The 11,269-nt window shown below is 40.4% G+C and overlaps 1 protein-coding gene across 2 annotated transcripts in view; it reads left to right on the top strand.

Annotated features, from left to right (window-relative positions):
- Window positions 1-769: 769 nt before the first annotated feature.
- The window catches only part of SMARCE1 (SWI/SNF related, matrix associated, actin dependent regulator of chromatin, subfamily e, member 1), a 29,049-nt gene continuing 18,549 nt past the window's right edge, over window positions 770-11,269 (top strand). The window contains exons 1-4 of one of the 2 annotated variants that reach the window (XM_042473468.1): window positions 770-899; window positions 3,538-3,581; window positions 4,951-4,994; window positions 10,671-10,775. In XM_042473468.1, the coding sequence (XP_042329402.1) occupies window positions 3,575-3,581; window positions 4,951-4,994; window positions 10,671-10,775 (156 nt within the window). In that variant the 5' untranslated portion in view covers window positions 770-899; window positions 3,538-3,574. Of the gene's footprint in view, window positions 900-3,537; window positions 3,582-4,950; window positions 4,995-10,670; window positions 10,839-11,269 lie in introns of both variants that reach the window. The other variant, XM_042473467.1, reaches the window with a different exon arrangement.

Below are 11,269 nucleotides of genomic sequence, written 5' to 3'. Positions count from 1 at the left end.
CGTTTAGCCTTCTCTGCCACAGAGCTCTAGTGACACAACAAACTACAATTCCCAGAATCCCATAGCATTGAGCTATGTCAGTTAAAAGTGGTGTCACATTAGATTATTTCTGCAGTGCAGATACAGCCTAGGAAAGAGCCATGGTAGCAAAAGTGGTGTTACACTGCATTATTTTTACAGTGTATGTCCCCAAACTGTGCCCTTTAAGAGAATTTGGGACTTCAGCTCCCAGAAGCCTCCGCCATGTTGGCCAATGGTTTGGAATTCTGGGAGCTGAAGTCCCAAACCCCTTAAAGAGCACAGTTTGGGGACCACTGGTGTAGATCCAGACCCTCTTTAGGGAGTTTAACACTTTACAAAGGGCCCTAGGTTGCTTTAAAAGCTGTGCCTGCTTCCTGTTGCATTTCGGGGTTTGTAGTTCACTGAGGCTTAAGAGCTCTCTGGCTGAATATTTTAAATTGCCCCTTTGTAAACTACAAGTCCCAGAATGCAACAGGAGGCAGGCTAAGCATTTAAAGCGACCTAGGCCCGTCGTGACGTCATCGCGTACTGTAGCACGCACGCTCGCCTCCGCCTGTGCTGCTTGTCTTCCCACTTGCGTTTAAGATAAATGCAATTTTGAAATCACAACCGCAGTTTCGCCACACTCCGTTGGGAAGGAGACGACCTTAAAAAAATAAAATAAAACCTCTCTCGGAAAGGAAGAACGTGTTTTTGGGGCGAGGATGTTTTTTTGTTGGCGGTGATAGCTTTGCTTTTTTTTCTTCCTGTGAGTGAGGGGAAAGTGAGTGTGGAAAGCGCTGAAGCGGAAACGGAAGGAGCCTCTCTTTTTCGCCTTTCCTGCCTTCTCCGCTTCTGTCGAGACAAAGAAAAGAGGCCTGAGGTCGGTTTGGGAGATGGTGAGTTTGAAGGACCTGAATGGGCCCATAGGGAATCATAGGGGAGTATTTGCCCATAGAGAAACATTGGGAATACTTGTCCATAGGGAACCATTGGGGGATATTGCCCATAGGGAATCATAGAGTTGGAAGAGACCATAAGGGCCATCCAGTCCAGCCCCATTCTGCCATGCAGGAAATCCAATCAAAGCATCCCCAATAGATGACCATCTAGCCTCTGCTTAAAGATCTCTAAGGAAGGAGACTGTATTACAATCCGAGGAAGTGTGTTCCACTGTCCAACAGCCCTTTACTCTCAGGACGTTCCTCCTAATGTTGAGTGGAATCTCTTTTCCTGGAGCTTGCATCCATTGTTCTGTGTCTTATTCTCTGGAGCAGCAGGAAACAAGCTTGCTCCCTCCTCAATATGACACTCTTCAACTACTTAAACCAGGCTATCATAACACCTCTTAACTGTCTCTTTTCCAAGCTAAACATACCCAAGCCTGTCACCATTTTAGTCTCCTTTGGACACATGGCTCCAGTTTCTCAACATCCTTTTGGTGCCCAGAACTGAACACAGTATTCCAGGTGGGGCCTGACCAGAGCAGAATAGAGTGGCACTATTGCTTCCCTTGATCTAGACTAGACACTATCCTTCTATTGGTTGTTGTTTTTTTTAGGTGCCAAGTCATTTCTTGGGATTATGAGATGAGATTCTGGGGGTTATAGTGTTGTGAGATATTTAACCTCCTCTGTCAGAGAGCTCCGGAGCCACAACAAACTACAGATCCCAGAATTCCACAGCAGTGGGCCATGGCAGTTAAAGCTTTGTCGATCTGCACAACCCCTGCAGTGTGGGCGCAGCCATAGATGCAATAGGGTTTAAGATTGAAGTTGTCCCAATGCATTCCAAATATAAGTAATATAGTATGCAAAATAATTATTTTCTTCTTCAGTATCCTATATAAAACTGACTCCAGAGACTATGACCAAGAAAGAAAGTGCCGACAAAGCAAATAACTTTAGATAACTGAAGCTAGTGCCTTAGAAAGCTGCCTTGTAGTCAGAATACTTGTGCATCTAGCCCACTAAGTCTGCTCCGACTGGCCTTGTTTCCCTAATGATTCTTAGGTCTTTCCTGTCATTTGTTGCCCGCTCTTTTTAAACCTTGATGATTGAGCCTGAGACCTTCTCTGTTCTCTCTTACTAAACTGTGGTCCCTCAGCCAAGCAAATACAAGGAAACCTCTAGAAGTTCTGTAGCTACTATATCATCTACTCAGTTGAATAGATCTCACCCAGCTTCTGTGCTAGTGAAAGAACAGTATAAATTAGTCTTGTCAAGTAGGAAGCACACAAAGGCCCAGAACAGATGGGCAGAAAGAGGCAGCTTCAGGCCACTTTGGATGCTTGGTATTCAAACGACACCTGCCTCCAACGCGACCCAAAGCTGTGCTCTGGTCCTTTGGACTGGAGCAAAAAGGAGCCAGGATAATCCGGCTCCTAGCGGCACTGTTTGGGTCCTGCAGTTGGAGGCTGTGTGGTCAATGCTGACTCGTTCCACTTGTGGCCGGAGAAGGCCTCTCTTTCTTGCCTGTCTGCTCCGCCCCACAGTGATAACAGTCTTTTAGTGTTAATGTAGGGCCCATAGAGACAGGCCAAAATAAAGCTGCTTCGGGTCACTTTGGAGGTATGCTGTTTATGATGCATTCATCCTAAGAGGCTGGAAGCCGTACCAAAGCCACACTCCAGCCTTAAGGACTGGAGCGCAGCTTTGGCACAGCTTCTGGACTCTTAGGATGCATGCATCATTTAAACAGCATACCTCCAAAGTGACTTGAAACAGCTTTATTTTGGCCTGTCTCAGTTGGCCCATAGTTTCAGAATGCTTTAAAAGAACTGAATAAGGAGTGTTTTCCTAGGCCATATACTTCTTACTCCTGTCAAAAGAAGACCAACTGATTGCTGTTCCATTAATTCCATTAAATTATTCAGCACACAGTGAGGGATTAGTGTTTCCTTATATGTACTTGCTATTGCTATTATATTACCTATTCTCTATGCCATATTTTTGTCACTATTGCTGTTCCCTGATTATAGATGACTCTCAAAATACTTAGGAACACGAACCATTTACACGTGTGAAAAAGTATGGCTTAATACTATGGTTGTAGAGTTTGTGTTTTACTTGTAATTCTTTGTCCAGCTGTGCATGTTAAACTATAGGCCTTCTTGGCTGACTATCAGCCCGAACAGATGGGTGAAAAAATCCCGCTTCTGGGCATCATCAGCGTGCGGCATTTAGATGCTGCACATCCCGATGATGGCCAGAAGCTGGCTTAAAGCTGCCCAGCTGCTCAAACGTAGGCGGCTTTATGATGCCACACGCTGCCATAGCATCTTAAAGCCAGTTTCAAGGAGGGGTGGGAAAAGCCAGCTTTTCAGCAGCTGAAAAAGGAGTGGTTCTTATCTGCTCCTTTTTCAGCTGGCTTCAAGGCAGATTGAGACCATGGTCTACGTTTGCCACAGCTCCAATCCATCTTCAGAAGGGGTGGCTTCACATCCATCTGATTCCCCCTAAATTGAATCAACTGATTATGCATGATTTGTTGTGGAAACATGATTTACAGTATTCTATTACTACTACTATTTTTCAGATCTGATGTCATCTGGTTGAACTTTTTATCTACCAAAATGTCAAGTAAGTTTAGCAAACACTTTTTCTTGTTTAGCTTAATAACTGCATATAAAAAACAACAACAAAGTATTTAATTCCGTGGCTCAGTGCTAATGTGGCTGTATCTTTAAATCTTCCAGTCTTTAAGCTACATATTTTTCATGTGGCAGTTGTGTGTGTATTTGCTTGGGAGTAAACTCCATTTAATTCACTGTGAGCTAGTTCTGACTAAACCTGTATAGGCCAGCATTGCAAATCTGGAAAGGTGAGAGTGCAAAGCACAGTCCTTTGTTGACACAGGGCAAGGTCACTGTTATGTTAACCACATACTTTGTTCTGTGACCACCCCAACCAGGTTTTGTCTACCTGCTGGCAGTTTTACACTCACAGGCACAAAGACCAAGACAAATGTAAATGTAATTTTCTTTTCTTTACTATTCTTTCTTGCTTCACAATTCCTGTAGGAAGGTGCAACTTTGGTGGGCCTGTAGCCAAGTTTCCACATTAAGGGTCCACCACAGGCTGCATCGGCCCTGAAAAATGTGAAACTTTCTGGGTTTGGGAGACCTTGCATCCCATTTAATAGGAAAACAAAAAGCCTCCTGAGTCTTCCAGCAGTGAGTGATAAATAATCTGCCCCTCCAATAATTTTTCAGCTGGATGTAGACTAGAGATCTCAAACTACTATGCAGTCTGCACTCTTTCCTATCCCTGCTGTAAAGTACCCATCCACCATTAGAACCTTGTACATTGTATTGATACCAGTGATCACTACTGCATTTACTTCGTATTTGGCCGCTTTCTCCTCCACTGACTCCTTTAGTATTGATTTTGAAAGTGAGTAAGTGCTAGAGTCTTCTTTTGTGATATACACAGAAACCTTTCTCATTTCCTCAGTTTTCATATGGATGACAGAGCAAATGTTTTCTTGTTAAAATTATGTTAATGTCTTTCATATAGCATATGAGAAAGAATGCTTCTAGCATTACCTGTCTCTAATCTGTAAGAGTTTCCGCAGTGGAGCATTTGGAAACAAAATATACCCAACTAAAAACTGATAGGAGTACAGTCATTTGAAAAGGCTCAGACTTCAGCAAGTAGTTCAGCCATCAGTATTAATATTTATCTAAGAGAAAAGAAACTTACAAGTGTAGCTAGGCTTCTTCATTCTGTTCATTTCCTTGAGTTCTTGGCACCTGAATGCAAACTCACACCACAGTTTGGACACTCCAGTAGTAATAGTATTTGAAATATTTTCTGAAGTTAACCTTTCTTATTTTCCCTTCACCCTTTTCCCCTTTTTCATTTTGATTTGCTTATTCAGAAACTCCTTGCATTCTCTATGTTTCAGCTATTGTAAAGTCATTGTTTTTCCCTTTTGTTTTTAAAACAGAAAGGCCATCTTATGCCCCACCACCCACCCCAGCCCCCACAACCGTAAGTATGGAAGTATTTTTCTCGTCACACAAATTCTGAAGGCTGAATTCAATTTAGTTCCACAATTGAAGATGTAAGAAACACCATACTCTGAATCAGATTATTGATGCATCTCACACTTTGTGGTTAAACTCAAAATCAAATCCATGCTGCAGAAGTCTTTGCCAGTTAATTTGGTGAATCCTCTTTACTTTCCTAGCCCTTCTAAAGGATTAGGGGCCTCCATCGGGCATCAAGCCTGCAGACTTATTTTATATTTGGCATTAATTGTTGAAGAATGCCATATTTTTGTTGTTTAGTTCAGCTATGTCTTTAATTTAGGTGATCCAACTCTTGGTTTCTTTCTATAACATCTCAAAGCTACTTAATTTTCTAAAGCTGTGACACATTGCTGGGAATCAGAAGAAATGAAAGCTCTAGCTTTACAAAGTGCTAAGATAAAAGCATGGGTGTTGGTAATAATTCTCCCAGCCCATTCCCTTTCTAGTAGTTTCAGTGTTGCATTTATTCTGGATGTAAGATACATACACCTTGGCAAGACATGAAAATACATTTTGTGGCAGTCATTAAATAGACAAAATCAGAAGTGCTGTACAACATACTATATAGGTTCCACTACTATGTTGAAGCCAATTACTCATTTCTGAGTAAAGGTGATAAAGGAGGGATGACATGTGTCGCTCCCGTTTTCATGTCCCCCATCCAACTGCTAGTATATATCCTCAACTATAAGTCGACCTGATGTTTAAGTCGAGGGCAGGTTTTGGAACTAGAATTGTAGATTTTGATATGACTTGTGGATAAGTTGAGGATAAAATTTAGGGGCATGTAACAAAGGATCTAAATATTGCAGCAAAGGAACATGATGCCAAAGGACATACAAAATTCCAGCAGGCCTAACTGCTCATCCTAAAGGCTGGGTAGATGAGAGAGTAGAGGGGCTTCAGTGCTTCCAGGAAAGGCAGCACTCTTGCCTTTCACTAGAGGATGGCTCCTTTTCTTACAAGAAGTACAGTACTTACATTGATCTGTGGATAAGTTGACTCAGGTTTTTTAACTAAAATTTTTTACTAAACTTTATAAATTTACACATGAGTATATTCTGTAAATTTGCTGCCATGCAGAAGTACAGTTCAGCCTGAAAACAAGATGCATCTTCTCCATGTACCTTGTTTCAAAATGCTGTGTTTTGTTGCCACCATATCACTCAGCTGCTCTTAAAGGGAAATCAGCTGGATTTTGCAACAACTGTACATTTTAGCAGCATGGTGGTAAGGTACAGTTTTCTTAGTTATCAACCACTATAGTACCTTTGTATAGTATGATCTATCTGCTGCTGTGTTATAGCCCCCCTGTTTTTTGTTACTTATGGTGCAGACCTTAATAATGCCTCACTACACATTTGTCTGGTAGCTGAAACCTATGCTGTAGCATTACTTGACGTTAGACACAATTACTAGTTTGTTGAAGAGCCAGACATAGATTTACTAAATCAATGGTAAGGTTTAAAAAGTGAACTGATTTTTATTAGTACAAATATCAAGAAAATATTGATACAGTAAGAATATAAGTGGCTATTTCTGCTCAGCCACATACACTTTAAACACTTTCTTTCTTGTGAGGTATCATTCTTTCTGCAATTATGTATGCTTTGTGCTCGATGGGCCTCTACACTCTCCAGCTGTGAAACTCTTTTTTGGAAATGTACTGGAGCCCAAGTTTCACTTTTGTTCAGATACACCTACGGCATTATCATTTAAGTTGGCTGGAGTCAAGCTAAATTATTGGATAATAACAGTTCTAAGATGTTTATACAAAGCATACATTTTTCTGCTTACCTAAGGAGCATAATGGGTAGTCCCCAGGAAGGTAGCTAACTGTAACACTATGTGTGATTCAGACATAATGCCAAAGCAGCATTAGGTAAGCAGCGAGGAGCCTATGATTGTATGCTTCTTCCTCTCTTTGTGTGCTACAATTTTATCCAGTTTATATGTGTGTAGCAAACCATACTTTGTCATTTTGGCTAAACTAGCAAATACTGGATCCTACAAACAAATGTATGGTCCAGTGTTTATCTGATTTTCATTAAAGGTCAGCCTATGGTTTCCTCACATCAGACTTGGTAAAATTGCAGAAAGAAGAAGAGCACAGTAGTAAGGCTGGCACAGAATCACTTCTATCTACCCATTCATTCATGTTCCGTACATCAATGGTACATCTCCATTGCAGTGAAAACAGAATATTCTGTTTTCACAGTTATGTTGCTTCTTTGCTCTGCGTTTTTCCAGTTGTTTAGGAGCAGAATATGAAGAGCTGTGAGAACACCCCTTAAAATAATACATAAAAATTACATATTTCCATTTACAGCATTATAGGAGCCTTTGACTCATTCACAAAGTGCCATGGTATAAATGGCTAAAGTACGGATGGTGTCAATATAAGACAGGAATTTCTTTCACACTCTTCACCTAGTTTCTTTGACTTGTTCTTTCTCTTTTTAACATAATTGCTATTGTTTTTATTGCTGTTTTCCTATGGATTTTGGTTTTCCAATAGAGAAAATAATTTAACAATGTGTCTCAGCTGATTTTGATGATTTAATAAAGGTTGTCAAACAGCACAATTGATTGGCCAAATGTGGTACCTATGAGGACCTGCATTTCTGAGGACATGTCCAAGCAAGCTGTTTCACGAAATAGGTTGAAGCACCTAAAGTTAGTGTGTCTGCAAGATTTTCACATTTGAGGTACAGATCCTCTACGAGCCTCAGTTATAAACAAGCAGCAGGATAAGGAGAAAGAAATTAAATAAAATCAGGAACTGTCCTGTGTTATCAATGGCTGCAAGTTCTAGCAAACTATGCTCAACTCTGCAAAAGTAAAAAGGAATAGATACAGTAGCATACAGTACTGTACCTGGTACCAACATAATCTCTTGGGTCAATTACAGACACCATTTTCTTGGACTGTATTGGAGTCATTACAGGCTTTTGATTAAAGAATGGATTCACTGCATATCTGAAATGCTTTGTTTCTGTGAAAATTGGAAGCATTATGGCGTATTGTACATTTTAATAAACAAAGCTGATACTCATTGTTAGCTATGGGTAACAGATATATGCAAATTATATTAATGCTCTATCTCAAAAATGGCTTCTTCTCATTGACAATCACTGAGTCAACAAAATGTTTTAGTTCATTAATGTGTCGGTTAAGAGTTTCTTTTTCCTCCAGTTTTTATTGTAGGACATGGGGAAAGGTCCTGCAGTAAGCAGAAGAGTATAGTTGGTAAAAACAAGGGTCTAGAAAGCATGATTACTGAACAGCATACATGAACTTCAGCCAAGTTTTGACCTGTCTGCTATGTCCAGAAGAACTACCTAAGCACAGGAGTGGAGGAGCAGTATTAGAGCAGAGGCAGACTAACAGGGAAAACAAGTTGGAAAGCCCAAAGCAAGCTATTAAGTCTCAAAGTCAAGTGATCTTTATTCCTTGAAAGAATTAACAGGCTTGGCAGTCTTGGAACAAAGTTATAAACTGATGAAGACTTGCAAATCTTGCTGGTTTCCTACAGGGAATACAGTTGGAGCCACGGATGAGTGACCAGGACATCATACTCACACATTGGATGTAGTGGAGCAGAAGAGGCTTTTTAATATATATATAATATATTCATACATTTCACTATAATGCTTGCTTTGGTCATATGCAAATATACACTGTTGAGTACAGAATTAAATGTTCTGTACCATCTTATGTGGGGTAGTTTTTTTCCACAGTATTAGAATATTGATTCTCCTTTTTCAGCAGAACTTTTAAAAGTTACTTTGGGGGGCTGAAACTCCCAAGTGGCTGGGGAACTCTGGGATCTTTTATAAAGAAAAAAAGTATTCCATGCTCTGTACATGAGATGGTGAAAATGGCCAGTCAATTTCTTATATAGGTCGCATCACAAAACAATCTATTTTTCCATTGTTCTCCAAAAGAAGAACTCTGTTAATGTCAAATAATGGTTTTTATAAAACCAGCAGCTTGCAGGGTATCAATTTTTGGTTGAGGAGCCAATTTTATGTTTGTTTGTTTTTTTGTTGTTGTTCTCTGAACTGTGGACATTGAAAAATTTACATTGGTATAAAAAATCCATATGCAAACACGAATCTAGCAATCTAGATTTTAGTTTATGGGTGTTAAAAGAACCCCAACCTTTTGTTTAAAAAAAAATCAAATTTAAACCAGGCCTAAAGTAAGTGCCCTATGCTTTAGTTGGGTTCTCTTAATCCAGACAGGGTAGTGGCTTTTCCTGGCTCCTGAGTCGTGTTTTTGAGGCCTATGAACGTTCCTTGCCTTTGTATACATTATACCTTGGGAAGTATGGTGGATTTACCCTGATGATAAGAGTTTGTGGTTGTGATAAAAATGCCTGTTAAAATCCCTAATTCCTGTGATTTAACTATGAGTAGACGTTCCCCTAACATTCAGCTACTTCTAGTATTCATTTTTGTCATAATGATAGGAATTTTGACACTTGGACATTCTTTGCTGCCTTTCCAAAATGGGGATTGTTAGCTTGTATGATGGAGAAAAGGAAGGGACTGGGGATGTTCATATTACAGTTGGCCCTTGTAACTATGGGGGTTCCTTTCCAGACCACCCCACTCCCCTCCCAAAGGGAAAAAACAACCCATGGGACCTCGTCCTGTGGTTTTCAGTGGTGGCGTGCGCATGCACAGCCACTCTGTCACAGCCTCATCCATGCGGAGCCATCAGGCACGGTTGGGGAGAGTGGGCTGTATTGTGAGTGGAAGTTATGGCAGTTAGCTCTTCTTCAGATTCTCAACCTTTGGGACAGCATCATCATCTCATGTTGTCCAATACTGTAATGTTGCCATGAAGCTTCAGGTTAGCACAGAATATAAATGTACATAATTTCTTAGTTGCAAGTTGGACTAGTATAATCCCTGGCCACCTAGTTGTATTTTTATCATGCCCTTTCTTTGGGAGGACTACATAGTTTATTGCTTGTAAGTTAAATTTAGAGCAAGAGTGGTTCAAGATCACTCAGTAGCTTTGCACTTGAAACCTCTTTCTGTGAGCCAGGATTAAACCCCGTAATTAATCATGGTTTGTAATGGGAAAATCTCACTGCATCACAGGACAATTTCTTACAGATTGTATATCCAGCTTGATGTAGGCGTGAGTCCATTTCTGTCTTCTCTATGTGTGTTTATGTTCACTCGTAGCAAGATCTCCCTTTCTTCTGAAGCCTTTAAGATGATAGCTACTAAAATCAATTAGAAGCTTGCAACAAAGCAAAAGAAGGAAATGCAATAAAGGAGCTTAGTTATGCTGAAACAGAACTTTTGCTAGGTTCTGTGAAACAGGACACCCCCACCCTGTGTTTTTGCAAATTCGTGTTGGAAGCTTTTGAGGCTATAACTCCCCACAATTTCTAGTGACAAGAATTTAAAAGAAAAAATTCCAGTTTTCTGGATGGGTTTCATTCAGGCTACCTGTTCCTCTCAAGAGGGACCCAGCTGCTGCAACACCTCATTTTGCTTGTTTAAATTTCCGGTTGCTTTTGCATGCCGTATTTGCAAACCATTTTCATTTCTCTGTGTTCTCCTCGTTGGGACTCATTTCTCATTCGTGTTTTTGTCTCATTTGTTTCCATCAGCAAATGCCCAGCACACCAGGGTTTGTGGGATACAATCCATACAGCCATCTGGCCTACAACAACTACAGGCTGGGAGGGAACTCGGGCACCAACAGCCGGGCCACGGTAGGAGAATCAACTATTACGTCATCCGGCAAACAACAGGAAGTGACCAGAAATGGCTTTAGAGTTAGGTTCTTCTGAATCTTAGCTGCTACCACTTTTTACATTTTTAAAAAAATATATATAACCATGAAAAATTAACTTGTGATTTCTTTCCCTAATTCCCTGCTCTTCCTTTTTTCACTGTACAGGAACTAAATTTTAAATAATAACCTTTTATTTGTAAATTGGAACAAGGTTTTGGGTGAGTTCACCTGTATGTCACTTGATGTCTGGAACATCAAGTTAGGTATAATACTGTTACCAGAGATCAGGCATCACTGACAGCATTTTCATGACAGCTCCAGGCACCTCTGACAGTCGCTTCCCATGGAGGCAGCTTACACACTGGCTTGCAAGTCATCAAATTAAAAAATACACATTTGAATTGGCCTTTCACTTTCATTGGAACAATTAATGCAGAAGTCAGGCACAATTTGGCACCTGCAAGACTAAGA

The sequence above is a fragment of the Sceloporus undulatus genome, chromosome 6 (assembly GCF_019175285.1).
Source record: "Sceloporus undulatus isolate JIND9_A2432 ecotype Alabama chromosome 6, SceUnd_v1.1, whole genome shotgun sequence".
In the NCBI taxonomy this organism is placed as follows: domain Eukaryota; kingdom Metazoa; phylum Chordata; class Lepidosauria; order Squamata; family Phrynosomatidae; genus Sceloporus; species Sceloporus undulatus.
Note: the sequence above shows the minus strand (reverse complement) of the source record. Positions and strands in the feature narration are given on the sequence as shown.